Source organism: Python bivittatus, unplaced genomic scaffold, assembly GCF_059951505.1.
Source record: "Python bivittatus isolate LINGU-HERP-01145 unplaced genomic scaffold, Pbiv_v1 ctg000080_np1212, whole genome shotgun sequence".
Taxonomy (NCBI): domain Eukaryota; kingdom Metazoa; phylum Chordata; class Lepidosauria; order Squamata; family Pythonidae; genus Python; species Python bivittatus.
In genome coordinates, this window is record NW_028277035.1 from 46,491,777 (window position 1) to 46,507,621 (window position 15,845).

The 15,845-nt window shown below is 41.8% G+C and overlaps 1 protein-coding gene across 1 annotated transcript; it reads left to right on the plus strand.

Moving 5' to 3' along the window:
• The first annotated feature begins 2,683 nt into the window (after window positions 1-2,683).
• On the plus strand, window positions 2,684-15,257 carry GNAT1 (G protein subunit alpha transducin 1). The gene is made up of 8 exons (XM_007427679.2): window positions 2,684-2,789; window positions 5,965-6,007; window positions 8,045-8,186; window positions 8,525-8,682; window positions 9,326-9,454; window positions 11,974-12,103; window positions 12,620-12,773; window positions 14,440-15,257. Exons 1-8 carry the CDS (start codon window positions 2,684-2,686, stop codon window positions 14,628-14,630), a joined length of 1,053 nt encoding a protein of 350 aa, XP_007427741.1. The 3' UTR covers window positions 14,631-15,257.
• Window positions 15,258-15,845: the final 588 nt, after the last annotated feature.

The following is a 15,845-nucleotide window of genomic DNA, read 5'->3' on the forward strand; positions in this document are numbered from 1 at the left end:
CTTCTCATGCCACTATTAAAGCTGTGGAAGTTTTGTCCATTCAGAAAAGAAAAGGGAAAAAAAAAGAAAAAGCAGGATCCTGGCTGCCTCCAGAGGTTAGTTCGAAAGAGAGAAAGAAAGAAAGAAAGAAAGAAAGAAAGAAAGAAAGAAAGAAAGAAAGAAAGAAAGAAAGAAAGCTAGCTAGCTGAAGAGAACCCTTGATCTTTTCCAGATCAACCCATTTCTCTGCCTCCTTCTTTCTCATGGTTGTAATTCTATGATTCCCTGCTTCTAGATGGATGTTTCCACCTCGATTCAAAAGCTAATATACAGCTATTCTGTCATTCCCCGTTCTGAGATGAAGCCCATTAAATTGGAGAATAACAATGATGTTCACTCAAGCCATTTTGCAGAATTCTTGGAAAAGGGCATATTTATAGTGCTTGCTCCCTGGCTGGTGGCAGAATGTTACCTGAGTGGAAGGGAGACAGGAAAACAATGTTCTTAGATATTTGGCAAGGATTAGCTTTTCTTCCCCAGGCTATAATAAGATTGAGAGGAGGAGATATGCAGGGATTTTAGAAGAAATGATTTACTGTGCTTAACTGGGCCTATTCTGGTCCTTTGCTGACTCTCTGGTAGAGCTCCTGTATCTGGGTTGCAAACATTCAGATGACCACAAGATTACAGCATTTTCTGTACTATAACTCTATCCTGCCATCTGCTGGCTGTCTGGTTTTTGCAATCCGGATAGAGTAGCCCTATCTTCTGGGAACTTCCTGGTATTGGTACCACATTTGCCTGTCCTCATCCTTACATTTTGTAAGCAGTGATAAAAAACCAAAGATAGCTGGCCTCACTCATTCAGACAATGCAAACTGATTTTCCAGCAGCTTCTCCTAATCAGAAGGATGCCCTGGAGTTCAAGAATCAGTAGACCAACACAGTGAATGAAAGAAAAGCAGGAACGTCTCGTGTTCCGTACTCACTAGCGCTGTTTCCCACAGCGGGCAAGCAACTGTTCCTGGAAGGCCCACAGTGCGACCGAAAAGCAACAGACCATCACTGTACCTCACTTGAATTTGGCTTTCAGAGATACAAGTGGGAACTCCGGCATGCAGATTCTGATCCCTATCAGCAGCAGCCAGCTTGACTATTTCTACTTTTGACTACATACTTCCAATGTCTGTCAATCTGCCAGGCGTTCCAATATTTAACCCTCATTTCTCAGCCCTCCCATTCTGTTAGGATTCACCATTCACATTTGCTAGAAAAAATAATATTGTCTCTGAACATGTAGACACCTGATAATTTCCCCCATCAAAGCATTGCTGCTCCTATCCTCCCAAATTCTGCTTTTGTTTATAAAACTCAGCATTCAAAAGATTAGAAGAAATATCACAGGTTTTATCTGGGAGCTGGAGTGCTAAAGAACTGGATTTGGATCTGGGAATTTGGGTTCACTTCTGGCCTTGGTTGTGGGCACCCCGCATGGTCAGTGAAGAACCCTGTGTCTCTCATTTCTTTTTTGCAAATAGCGACAACCTAATTTATGTTAGAATTGTGACTGCAGTGGCACTTCCTCTTCAGCACTTTCCAACCTTCTGATCTCAAAGGGCAGTGGGGTATAGATGGAGAACTAATAATTTACTCTGTATCCCCTCTTTATTTACCCCAGTGTGGTTTTTTGCTATGAGATAGCTAATCTCAGATCACTTCCCTCTGCCTTAGTTCCCAGGGACACAAGCACAGACCTTCCGCTCTCTCAGTGTCTTCCTGGAAGGATACAGTTAACTAGGAGTTGGGCTTACCTGCCTCTGTAATGTATTTTCTTAAACACATCTCCTGTTATACAAGCCTTGCTCCACTTATCACCGCTCAGGTCAGATCCCCACTCTCAGGAATGCTCCTATGCACATACAAATGCTTTCCCTCCAAGCATGCATTAAAAACTATTAATTAGCTATTAATAGTGGTGGCACTGGACACGATAGGACTAGTAGCTTTATCAGCTGGCCTCTCTTTTTATGTTTCTTGCTCCCCATACCTTTTCTCCAAGAGGTGTTATTATCTCTGACATGGGGGGGTGGGGTGGATATTGGCCAGCTAACTGATATTTCTACACCATAATCAATATAATTTACCCAGTGCTGGAGTGAGACAAAAGCACGTGGACTATCCGTAGCAAACCCATTGGTGCATCACCCTGTGCAATTGGTACAGCAGGAAAAGGGAGGCAGAGCTAGAAGGAAGGAGTATTCCTTTTTCAAATGCTTGTCCAGGTCAAGAGCAGATGGAAAATGGAAACTGCTGAGTTTAGCATATGCAGGGATTGAAGGAGCTTTATCTCAGAAATGCCTTTAAGCTACTGAGCACAAGCAAGTCGGATTAGAGCCTGGGGGAGATCCTGGGGCTGCATCCTTTGTGGCCCTTCTTCACTTGTCCTTGCTCCACATTGGGTGCTTCAGAGCACCTGATTCCCAGGGATGGCCAAATCCCTCTAAGCCAGAAAGTGGCTGGTGTTGGCTGTAGGAGGAAGCAACAGTAGGCACTGAAGGAGCTGGAGGGAGCAAAAAGAAGAAGAATCTGTGTTGACTTAAGGCTGGACTAGAGAAGGAGGCAGCCCCAGCAGGAAAGCACTGGAGCCCCCCCAGGCTTTCTTGGGATCCCCTTTCACTGGCTGAGGGCAAAAAGCAACTGGGCAATGGGTGCAGGTGCGAGTGCAGAGGAAAAGCACTCCCGGGAGCTGGAGAAAAAGCTCAAGGAAGATGCCGAGATGGATGCCAGGACAGTTAAGCTGTTGCTTCTTGGTAAGTAACCTCCGCAAAGAAAGTCACAGTGGCCTTGTCTACACTGTGGCAGGTAGTCTCAAGGAGTTCTCCCTCCCTTTCCTACACCCTCTCATTCACTTGTATGCCTGGGCTGAAGAAGAGACATTGCATTTCATCTGGAAACAGAGCAATTGTAACCCAGAAGGTCTTCTGTCTCACCATCTGTACATGCAGAGTGGACAACAATAGTAGGAGGTAGTGCTAAGGCAAAGCTTTAATCCAAGTCCTATGAAGATGACAGAAACATAAGGGGAAAGTTACCTGCACATTTTAGAGAAATGGGAAATTAAAGAAATTTCTTCTAGCTACATCCGCTGAAACATTGATTATTCTGAGGGAAGCTTATGGCATCTCATATCAGTTCCTGCTGAATGATGACATTGATTTCCTTTGTCATTTGGGGGCTATGCATTTAAATCTCTCTGGGTCATTGCTTCTTCAAGACTTCTGCTGACATTGTTTTGCTAGATCTTCTGCCTTAAATATAGATGGTGTACCCTACTTTTGTACAGATGAAGGGAAGGATAGACTGAAGAGCTGTAAAGATGGTTACCTTCTCTTGTATTCTTGGCAAGGTTTACTAAGCTGACCGGGTTAGTTAGGTCAGCTTTCCCAAGCCACATGTTCTGTAGATGTGTTCAGATTATAGTTCCAAGAATTCCCAGGCAGCATGGCCAAAGTAGCATGCCAAATTAAAGCAGGCTGAAATATCTAAAACAATTTGGGTCTATATTTACTACTGAGCGTTTTTTTAAAAACTGCTCTGTGATACACATATACACAAACAATTGCTGCAAGTGAAGTATAAGGAAAGGATGGAAACAATGATGGGCACTGTGAAATGGTTCTTTGTAAAAGGAAGATGCATTTAAATACTACAGAAGTGCAAGCTGTTATTGGCTCATTCCCATAACCTCCAAGGGAGCCATTGCTATATTTTTTCAGTGACTTTGTCCCAGAATATTGATGGACCTTCTCACTGGCAATACTGGCCAACTTGCAAATTAGTGCAGCTGGTTGACTCTCTTTTACCCCATTATTAAGGGAGTTTGTCCAATGTTCCATGCTAAAATGAAGGGCTGGCCTACAAGAACTTTTCTTCAGTCATCCCGGTCTGACGCCATTCAGATGTGTTGGGATTGCAATTTTCCGACTGCCATAAGCATACGCCTTCCTCACAGTACAGTGTAAGAGACAGCATATCTCTGTTTCCCATCCTCAGCTGTGATGTTTTCATAACTTTGGGTGTTAGTGCTGTTCTTTTTCTGTGAAGCACTTAGGATAAGCTGGTCTATAGCCCAGATCTCATTATCTCATTATCTCTCCTGGAAAGGTGACCAATGCTGGCTTAAAGTATCTTATGCTGACACCTTTGGTGGTGGTAATCCTACACAGATCACTTGCTGCAATATTAGGTGTCCTAAAGAGAAGTTCTTTAGAATTTAGAATTTACAATCAGCCCTTGGGGTAGAGGAAGGAAGGAAGCAAGGGAGGCAGGCCTTAAATTAGGTCATAAGGCCAGCATGCCTTCACCTCAAGCTAACACAGTGTGTTTTAGAAATATCGCATATGAAATGCTTCTCTCTTGCTTTTTTCCCCTTCTAACACATCGTGCTTCCTAACACAGCTATCAAAGTTTGAAAATAAAAAAAGAATTAAGTAAGATGGTTTGATCAAACATGAAGAGAGAAAGAGAGAGAGAGTCTCCACACTTGGTTAAAGAGTTGCAAAAAGGTTGAGTTGGTAACAAAACAGTTAGGAAACTGCTGCTGTTAAAAGAAATCAGAGAGAATAGAGTCTCCAAAGATTATATAGCAGAGTAAATAGAAGATAGGGATTAAGAAGCAAAATAAGGTGCTGTTTCAGATAAAATAGGAGGCAGGGTAAGTTTTTTAAGGCCTCTAAATGGGAAGGGCTTTTTTTTTTCAAGGTGTAATGATGCAGAAATGAAATGTAGGAGTTAGGAGAGTGTAAAAGACATGCACAGAAAGAGAGGCACAGGGTGAGAGAGATGGAACATCAATCCAGCCGGCTTCAGGACTGTGGCAAAGAAACAGAAGTAAAAGAAAGGGAGTTCGGAAGTAGAAGAGCTGAGTGTGTTTTTTCTGTCTCTGCCACAGGAGGGAAGGAAAGGTTGAACAACAGTTTGGTTGGAGAAAATGGAAGGAGAAAGCTACTTTCTTTTTGCAGCAAAATATATAGCAGGGATTCCTCTCTGTGCCAGAGGAGGGTGGAGGAGCAGCCTGGAAACACGTCAGGCAGCAGTGTTTGGCCAGTGGAGAAGAAGAGCATGGCAGGCAGTGGACTACCAGTGAGAAAAGTACCCAGTGGATTGACTGGGGAGATTGTGGTTTAAAGAACCAAGTGCAGTGATAAACAGGCTGGATCAGAAAGTTGAGGATGGAGGAAGTCCAACCTGGAAGGAGAGATCAGGCCACTGTGTGGAAGAGTTAAGAATGCTGCTACATGAGAATTTGCAGACCCAGCTGATGATTTGGGGTGTTCTGCAGGGGAAGGAAGAGTACATTTAATAAGAACTGTACTTTTAATAAGTACTGGGCCATTAGGAATGCTCTAGCAAGGGGACTAGCTTCCGAGCAACTTGAAGAGGGGAGTGAGTGAGTGTGTGTGTGCGTGTGTGTGTGCGTGTGTGTGAGAGAGAGAGAGAGAGAGAAGGCCAACTGCCAGTTCTCAGCTGAAACCTCTATGTAAGATAAAGGAGATCATTCTACTGAGTTCCATAGCATAGTGTTGCTTAAAGTTCATACAGTTGTGTGATATTGTTTAACCATTTGTGTACCTGTATAGTTATTTGATCAGAAGTAAATGTATTATTGTTCACAACCAAAGATTCTTAATCTTTCTTTAATTTCCCAGGTTGGGTGTGTGTGTAAATGATGCATTAATATTCCTCACCCCAATCCAAGGAGGATGCTGTGATTGGCACCAGGTTATTAAAGTAAAGTGCAAAAGAGTTTGGGGAGAGTCCACAAAGGATTTCTTGGGAAGACCAGTTCTTGAACTCAGAACAAACCCAAGGCTGCAGAGGGGGTGCAAATGGGATCTGATGTTAATTTGAATTTTGTGCCATATAGATAGCATGAGGAATTGGGAACAGATATAGTTTAGTCCCTTTTTATTTTTGTTCCACCAGGAGCTGGAGAATCGGGCAAAAGCACCATAGTCAAGCAAATGAAGTAAGTCTTCTTCTGCACTTCCTAGATGTTCTTGACATGGCAGTCATCAAATTCTGTTGATAAGAATTCTTTCTCCTGTGAAGTGTCGAATCATTCTACTCAACTTACTTTTAAAAGATTGTTTTAATAAATGAATCAAATAGCTTCCAAAAGATAACTAGCCTCTAGCATGATCTTTATTTACAGTAATACAAATGAGGCCTGTGTAAGGACTATGGGCATCCTTGAAAAGTAAGAATGATGTGTGGCTGCTTTGGTTGGAAATCTGTTCCCCTAATCTGGGGAAAAAAACAACAATAATGGGTAAGGTGATGGCAGGGCAGAGGGGTAGAGCTTTAGAGAGGAAGGCAACTTTATGAGCGAGTCTTCCAGCTTTGGTAGAAAATGGTAGTCATTTTGTGAGAACGACCATGAAAGGATCTCAGAATTCTTAATGTGTCAATTTTTCCAAAAACATTAGCTATCCTTGCTCTCTGTATATTTATATTTGAGGAGATTAAAAATGTACCAATATCCCAGCAGCCACCTTATTCTCATTTATTCCAGGTCTACCTAGTAAGTGGCAACACTTAACAGAGTTTGATCTCTAAAATCTAAGCATGATCAAGCCAGATTAATATTTAGATGGAAGATCACCTAGGGCTATATGCTAGACTAGGAAATTAAAAAAAAAAATCTCAGAAGACGGCTATGGCAACCCATGACTGTAAAGAAAAAAAAACTGTACATGATGTGTCCATGTAGTCATCAGGATGGTTTAGCATGATTTAAAGAAGTCTTTGCTTTTAACATACTGTATTTTTAGGTGCATGTATAAAAGATTTTGAGTGTACATCAAAAACACCAAGAACGTATGCAGTCAAGAAGTATATTTGTCAAAGGTGTAATTCAAAAGATTAACACAAAACATCAAGCCATTATGCAACGGGATGGTTTTTGGCTTACTGAGATATGTGATCCCATCCCAATGAAGAGCAATGGCTTGTATAGGACAAAGGATGGCATCACACATTATGTTCAGGAAAAAGCAAATACATCCCATGTAGTATGATTTAGCATTATGTATGAATTAGGTTTACATAGTATCTAGTGGAATTCCATCCCTGAGAATATTGAAAACTCCCTTGATAACGGGGGGGACGGGGGGTTATAATAAAACCTTCAGGGAAAAGTGAATGAGAGGCTGGCTCTCTCCATAACAAGTAATTTGCCCTTGGAATTAGGAGAGGAAAAACAGACAGTTGCATTTTATTCAGAGTTCCTTAGATACCTAGTGTAACCTTTCTCACACAAATGTCTTCCAACTGTTTTATACATCAGTTCCCCTAATTTCTAGCCAGTGTATATTGAACAGGTAGGGGAGGTTACCTTAGAGATATTCTCTCCCCTCCTCTCTCCCCTGCACAAATTCCAATACAGCACTTTAAGAGTATTTGAAAACCTGAACTTTTTATGGTGAATGATTTGCACAGTGCCTGCCTAACCAGTAAAATTGAACTTCTTGGGGTCCTGGAATGTAGCAGAATGAGGGCTGGAAAAGACATACCACTTCAAGTTGCCGGTGCAGGAACCATGTTGGAAAGTTTATGTAGTATAGGGTTGAGTAGTGAAATACTGTAACCCCCATGCAGCATTGTTGATGTATGTGGGTGACTAAGAGAGAGAGGGCCAAATATTTATGAGTCCAAGCTAAATATGCGTAAGCTGCAGCTTCTGTTTTGTTGAACACAGGGCATAACTGTTATAGCAAGAATAGATGTCCTGGTTCCCAGACCTGCAAGCAATGCAAGCAGTCCTAGTTAAAACAACTTACAGCAGTTAGGGAGCATCACCTGATCTACTTTGGTCTGTCAGTGCAAGAAAGATCTCTCATTCCCTTACCTTAGCGGGCCAGAGCTGTTTACCAAATGGATCCTCTTTGGCATTCTTCAAATCAAGAGATTAAATTTTGCAATGGATTTGAGTTGTGATAGGATCCAAGCAGACCTAACATTCCTGAGATGTTCTGGATTGATTTTCTGTTCTTATCTTCCATAGAATTATCCACCAAGACGGCTACTCTTTAGAGGAGTGCTTGGAATTCATCTGCATTATCTACAGCAACACCCTGCAGTCCATGCTGTCCATTGTGAGGGCAATGAATACACTGAGCATCCAGTATGGAGACTCGGCCAGGCAGGTTGGTCACTGAGGAATGGTTCTTTGGGCACTTGGTATCCGCCACAACAAAAATGGCTGATCAAAAGAAAAGAAAAGAAAACGGAAATGGGTAATGGAATACTTAGCGACAATTAATGTGGCTGGGAGGGTCTGGATTACACAAACATCCAGAGACAATTAATTCCAAAGATGAGAAAAAGGATGTAGGTCAGAGAAATTCAAAGCAATCATCATTTTAATTCAGTTTGCCCCAGACTACTGTTTTCAGAGAAGGAGGAAGTGAAGGATTTCCCCTCCCCGCCCCCTTCCCTCAGGAATGTGTCATTGATTGAGCTTCATCTTCTGTCTCAATTGTAGGATGATTCCCGCAAGTTGCTGCACTTAGCAGACACTATTGAAGAGGGCACCATGCCTAAGGAGATGTCTGACATCATCAGCCGACTCTGGGAGGATACAGGCATCCAGGCCTGCTTTGAAAGAGCCTCAGAGTACCAGCTGAATGACTCGGCTGGCTAGTAGGAGTTCTTGACTTATAATCTTTGAGTCAGAGTGCATGGCTTGTATTGGGGGAGTGTTGTGAGTGTGTAGGATGATCCCCAGCATGGCTTAGTTACAATGGCAGGGACTGGATATAAATGGAGGCATATACCTCTTTCTAGCTTTTATACAGGCCCGATGCTTGTTTGGGCCCTTTCTTAAGCAGTTGTATTCCTATACTTCTGCCTCAGATGGAAACAGAATGTTTCTGCACTACAAGTAGATGTAATGGCACAGAAAATCAGAGGAGAATGGTTTTATGACCAAAGTGGCAACTTTCACCAACCGCAGTGGGCAATGGGCACCATCCCCTTTCTTCTAGGAATTCTTCTAATGCATAGAGGAGACCTTAGCTGGATTGGTTCTCTGAGTGGGTGTGAGGGGCACAGAAATGGTCCCTGGGATTCTCTGGCCTCCTTTCCAAGGGTGATCCTGCCTGGATATTCTCCCTCCAAACTCTGTTTCTTTCAGAGCCCACTTTTTTCCCAGAAAAAAAGGGTCAGATCTTTCAAACTCCCACAGCCTGCCTACTATCTTGTCAGTATACTTGGACATTGAAATTGGAAGATCCAGGGTCTTCTGTATTAATTACATTATAGAACTATACTTCTATGTCTGCAGTTACCTGAATGACTTGACGCGGTTGGTGACTCCTGGATATGTCCCCACAGAGCAGGATGTTCTCCGCTCTAGAGTTAAGACCACAGGGATCATTGAAACCCAGTTTTCTTTCAAGGATCTCAACTTCAGGTATTGTATGTCCTTAGCAGTTAACCACCAATAAGCAGATAGTCATCCGGGTCTAATAACCTTACTTTCAATATGTCAGAAAATAGTTTGTAAGATTTTGAGTCTTCAAAATTGTTAATCGGGCAAGAAGATAAACAAAGGGTAAGTGTGTATGAATGTGTGTGATTAGGTTTGTATGTGCAGTGGCTGGTTTAGGAGCTATAAAGTCTCTCCTGGTCACCATTTTTAGATGACATATGAGAGACATCAGAAATTCAGTCTTGTGATGGTTTAGGAAGGAAGGATCCAAGGAAGACTTTCCTAAAGGCTTCTACATTAAAGAAAAAATGGTTGACATAATTCCTCCCTTGTCACCCATGGAAACTCAGTGAGTGACTTTGGCCAGCCATTCACTCAGCCCAACTTACTTCATAGGCTTGTTGTTGGGATAAAATGGAGATCTCCTTGAACTCCAGGAGAAAAGGTGGAACATAAATCCCCCCCCTCAAAAAAGTAACAATTTTTAAAAATGGAGGGAATGTATCCTCTTAGACCATAGCATCTGAAATTCAGATCATATAATTTGTCTTTCACATTGAGCCCTCAAGACAGAAATTGACATTGAAAAGCTATCAGTAATTCAATAATTCAGAACAGTCATAGCTAATGAACAGAACTGATAGTGAAATGTTAACTATGTGAAGAAGAAGGAAAGGCAATGGGAGACTGATCATATCTTCATTGTCTGAAATGCCTTATGTGCATCTATCCAGGAGCATGAAAGATTAGTGCTTTGATAAAGCCACTCTCTTTGTTTGTGAGGATGTACTGCCCCCTACAGATGCACAGTTGGAATAACTACATTTCTATCCGCAGAAAGAGATTTTTAAAGGCATTTGATTATTTCCTCATTAGCCATTCTTCTGTTAGTACATTATGTGGCTTTTCCTAATGACCCTTTCCCCCCATACATCTAGCTTGTATCTCCATATTTGTCTATTTCGATTAAATTAATAAGACACAGAATTCTATTTCAAGATGCTATTGAAGAAAAAAAAAAGATACTTTTGCAGTTCATCCCAGGCTATACTTGAAAGCAGCAGCCAGAGCATTACATCTGAACTATTGTGGAAAAAAGTGTAGCCAAAGAATGAGCAGGTTCATTAAAACCTCCCACCTGACCTTTTTCTTGGCTGTCAGAGTTGACAGTGCAATATGCAAAGTTGGTCAAATGCATAATGAAGAAATTCCTTGGCTCTTAGAGATCCATCAGTCCTGCGGGTCTTGGCCCTCAGTTCTTAACTCTCCAACATCTCTAGTACCTGACCACTTCCTTCCTGCCCACATGCACATCTTCTGCCTCTAGACTCTATGTGAGATTTTTTCTCCTTTCACTTTTTTCACCTTCATACTCCTGTACTCACCATATGCTTAACCCAGTCCAACTTTTCACTGGTGGTTCTGGAAGCATACCAACGCAGTGACTAGGTCAAAAGTCACCATTTTGGGAAGACTTACTCCAGGAAGTGCCTGAAATCCCCATGGGTCCTTACATAAGGAGAGTCCTACCATCCCCAGCCACCTCTCCATCAGCTAGACACGCAATGGGGTGGACTAGATGGGGTTAATGCAACTCCGTGCCTGCATCTGTTTTTGGTTAAATGTAATCTCTGGGGATGAGTCCAGTGGGCCTGTGAATCTCTTTTTGGTGTTCCCATAACACAGTATCCTCTTCCAGTTATGGGAACATGGCTCATATCTCCATTGCTTTTCATTTTCTGCAGCCTGCTTTTCAGATTACTGCTTACTCTGCCCCACATCTTTACCCTCGCTTCATTTTTCAATCCCCTTTACCTATCATGCCTTTAAGTTCCCATTCATTCTCACTCTATTTTCTACAATGCCTTCAGACAACTTGCTTTTTCACATCTGCACTTGAACCTCCCTGCTTTCCTTGAATAAATTGCAGTAATTATTTTCTCCACAAAACGATTGTTTGCCCTGGGGTTTTAAATCCTGCCAGATAGATAATTTTGCTTCCTCTCAGAAAAGATAGACTTTAAGCATTCTGATGTATCTATTTCCTGAACAGCCAGAATAGCTCTGAAGTGGGTGAACCACCCATCATCAGAAGTGCAATAAAGTATTAAAATGTCACAGTTCTGGATCTGTCCATTTCAGTTGGTCAGTTCCTCTTCTACCAATATTGTCTTTGTTCCAGTCTGTTTCTGTGCTGGATGCAAATTGGCCTTTAAAAAATCAGTGTAAGAATATATACACTTTTGTGTGCATTTCTTCCTAACTTCTATAGAGGATTTTCCACAATAAGTTTGTTAATACTTCCCTTAGTATGCATATTTGTGCATGTTTGTTTTGAATTGTGAATTGAATTAGAAGAAATGGAGAAATTAGGATTTCTGGTATGTAAGCCTGTGCTGTTTCAGATATCCAAAATGGGTATTGTGGATTAGGTAAAAATAGGAAATGGCAAGATTTCTTTCAGAAGTCCTGATCAAAACAATTTCTCAACTTCCCGGCAGGATGTTTGATGTCGGAGGGCAGCGCTCAGAACGCAAGAAGTGGATCCATTGCTTTGAAGGGGTCACCTGCATCATCTTCATTGCTGCTCTCAGTGCCTACGATATGGTCCTGGTGGAGGATGATGAAGTGGTAAGGGGCACCTGAAGTTATCTTCAGACTCTTCTGAGTACAGCAAATGAAAGACATGATGTGTTCTTTGACCAAAGTTAAAAGGGCCAGTTTTCTATTCTTGGGATGGAGGGCTTGCTCTTGAAAAGGAGGCTGTTTTAGCTTGAAGGTACGTTGTACACCATTCTGCAAGTTGTAGATCGTGGAGAAGGCTGGGAAATATACTAAACTCTTCTAAAATAAGAATCACAGGGATCACCCTGTGATTGTGGCAAACACACACACACACATACACAGAGAGGATTCATTTGCTTTTCTGCTTGCTTAAGAATCCCCCACAGGCAGTAAGGAAATTATCTAGAGATGGTTAGGAAAGTGTTGTCAGATTCAACACCAAATATGATTCCTGTTCCTGATAGAGTTTTTGGGAAAAGTTATGTCGGTTGTGTGTGCATCTTTAGCTACTGAAATGCAGCTGGACTGAATTTCTTAACAAGGGGAATGAGAAGGGCCCGTGGGGTCGGTTTCTTCTTCCAGAATCGCATGCACGAGAGCTTGCACCTCTTCAACAGTATCTGCAATCACCGATACTTTGCCACCACTTCCATCGTTCTTTTTCTCAACAAGAAAGATGTCTTCCAGGAAAAGATCAAGAAGGCCCACCTCAGCATCTGCTTCCCCGATTATGACGGTGAGCTCCAGTCAGCAACATGCATGTTTGGGTAGATACAGCGGAAGCTAGAGTCTTATAGTCATTTGTACAGTGAGTAGGAACTTCATGACCAGTAGCATGGAGACTAACAAAAACACCATAGGTTAACAGGCTAAAAACTGAATGCCTAAGGATGGTCTGTTCTTGGCATTCATTCTGGCATTCTATAAAATGAGCATCAAGAGTTCAAAGAGCAGGTGTTTAGATCTGCCCTACCTGGATTAATCTCCTTCAGATGTTTGGTTCATAATTTCCACTGGTTTGCAAAGCAACAGCTATGCTGGCTGAGACTGATGGAAGTTGTAGTACAGCACATCTGGCTGGTGCCAACTTAGGGAAGGCTGATTTAGATAAAGCCAGACAGGAAATTATCATGCCCCATTGCCAGAAAAGAAGTCAGCAATAGAAAAGAATGTTAATATCATCACGTTTCATTCTTCCCTTTTCATTTGCACAAGCTCTCTCTATGGGGCAGAGAATAGTGTCCTGAATACCAGCTACCGTCAGCATTATACTGGGCCTAAATCAGTGAGAATTTGTGGAACCCGCTCCCCTCTTCCATTGACACCCACCTTTGTTATCTCGCTGACTTTCTATACAAAGTTATACTTGCTTGGATAGATGCAGCTAAGAGTTTGACAACCACATAACATTTTTTCATGTCATCCAAAGGTATAAATAATTAAAACCTTTGCATTTGATTTCTTGGGTGGTAGATGGATCTTATTACTCCCAACTTTGGGTGGAAGAAGCAAGTTATCTTCTGTTTCCCTTGCTTCCATCACATCATAATGAGGAGAGGACATTACTTTGTGAAAATAACCCTATTGTAACACATTTGTTTTGGGGAATAAAACACTAGAGGGCCTCAGTCCTCTGTGAAATATGGCATCGTTTTCTGCCACGTAAACCAGAATTTGTTATTATCGGCTGTTTTTCAAGGAAGAAATGTGTGTTTGTTGCTTTACACTATTCGTTTATCCACTTTTGAGGCTAGGTGCTCATATGTACTGATTGGAGAGATGCTTTTCTTCTCAGCTGTTCCAATACTGGAAGAAAATATAAGGTGAAGGGGAGTGCAAAGTTGCTAAGGGAGAAAGTGTTGGGAGAGTCATCCAATAAAACTCCTCAAAAAATTACTCTGAGTTTTGTAAACTGTCTTGGGAGGCTTTTCACCACTGAAAAGGCATTAGAAGCCCCATACGTCAGTCATAATTCTGGAATGCCTTTTCTCCAAACTTTCAGAGGTAAGTGACGTAGGTGGGTGATGTTCAGTAAAACATGCAAGACTTGATTATCAGGGGTAGACCATTCCCTGGAAGGGAAGCTCAGGTACAGTACAGCTGACTGTTGAACAATGAACACTGAACTCTGTAACAACTGCAGTGTTTAATGATCCTGCCTAGTACAGATTGGAATCATTTCTTCAATGCAAAGTCTGTTTGGAGTCTTGTTTATTGTCAGGGCAGTGATCTCATTGTCCCAAGGCTTTGTCAGAACTTATTCTACTTCAAGAGGGGTATTTCTCTGGAAACAATTAAAGTTTTGTCTCATTTCTGGGCAAATGAATAATACTCTGAGCCAGGAGGGCTTGTGTTACTCTATAGGTGAAACTATTCCTTGATTTCCACCCCTCTCTCTGCAGGGCCCAATTCATATGAAGATGCAGGTGCCTATATCAAAGTCCAATTTCTGGAACTGAATATGAGAAGAGATGTGAAGGAAATCTACTCACATATGACCTGTGCCACTGACACAGAAAACGTCAAGTTTGTCTTTGATGCTGTCACTGACATCATCATCAAGGAGAATCTGAAGGATTGTGGCCTCTTCTGATTGCAAGTGCTTGTTTTTCCTAACTTGGCTGGCTCTGCCCAGGCAGGATCAGATGGGTGGGTAGGAAAGGAAGGGGGTGGGGGGACCTACCTTGAATAAAATCCAGTTCATTGAAGCAATATATATTTTAAGCCAATTAAAGTTGTACAACATTTCTGCAACTCTTAAGAACCCTTCAGCAGGCAGGAGGTTTAGGGGGTAAAAAAAAAAGGGAGGGGGAATAATTGAGGCCAATGTGCAAAGCCATATTTGTATCAGATTACATAGTTAGATAGAATGATGGAGAACTTTCAAAATATCTAAATTGAGCCTTATCAGGTATAGCCTAATGGCAAGTTGCAATAAGGGCTTTCCCAGTTTATTTGGGAGAAGCAAAAACGTAATTTCTCAGTTTTTGGAAATCTATATTCCAGCTGTTATTCTCTTTTCACAAAACTGCAACAGTGATGTAGTGACTGGAGATACCATTCGAGACACAGAGATAGGAATGTTCAGGCCTTTGAGGGAAATTTTTAGAGCCTTGGGGAGCTGTTCTTTTTTATTTTCAATTCAGAATAGTTAGGTGGCAGCTATCTAGTTTGGACATTTCATGTTTAAAAAGAAAAAAAAAGTACATCAATGAAAATCAGCAATTTCTCACTGAATATCAGCAGTGAAATCTTGGGTCAGTGGGGAATTATTAAGACGGCAATGAAAAATCATAGAGCCCTATGCTTAGAATAAGACAGATTATTGGCACTGGGGGATTTCCAGAGAGGTTTACGGTAGGGAGGGCCTGCATAGAAGGTTGTAACTCTCTTCTGAATGTATCAAAAGAAAGCTATGTCTTCTAGCTCTGCTTGTGGTCTTCTTCAAGGCATTATATGAACTACTATGTCAAGCAAACTACTGAATTAAATGTAGTCTTGCCTTGATCCAGCTGACCTCCTCTGATGTTCACAGCAGGTGGAGGTGAAGGAATACAACACAGGCTGTTCAGGGAAATTAGACACTATGTAGGACCTGAGTCTTCCTGACTATGTAATATACTCTTTCTACAGACATTCCTGCTTCTCTTGGTGAAAATCAGCATTGAGAATTCAGCTAAGTGAAAGGGTAGCAATCCCCACATCCAGCTTTTTCCTGCAAACCGGTATTGTCTGGAAAGCACTTGCTCCATCCTATGAGCCAGGCTACAGAAGTCATGTGTAGCACTTTTTCCACCCTGTAAGCTAG

Bases quoted from the DNA above. Each gene is read 5' to 3' on its own strand.
- GNAT1 (XM_007427679.2), top strand. From the start codon at position 2,684: ATGGGTGCAGGTGCGAGTGCAGAGGAAAAGCACTCCCGGGAGCTGGAG. The intron at 9,455-11,973 runs GTATTGTATGTC...ACTTCCCGGCAG, and splicing joins TTCAAGGATCTCAACTTCAG to GATGTTTGATGTCGGAGGGC. The intron at 12,104-12,619 runs GTAAGGGGCACC...TTCTTCTTCCAG, and splicing joins TGGTGGAGGATGATGAAGTG to AATCGCATGCACGAGAGCTT.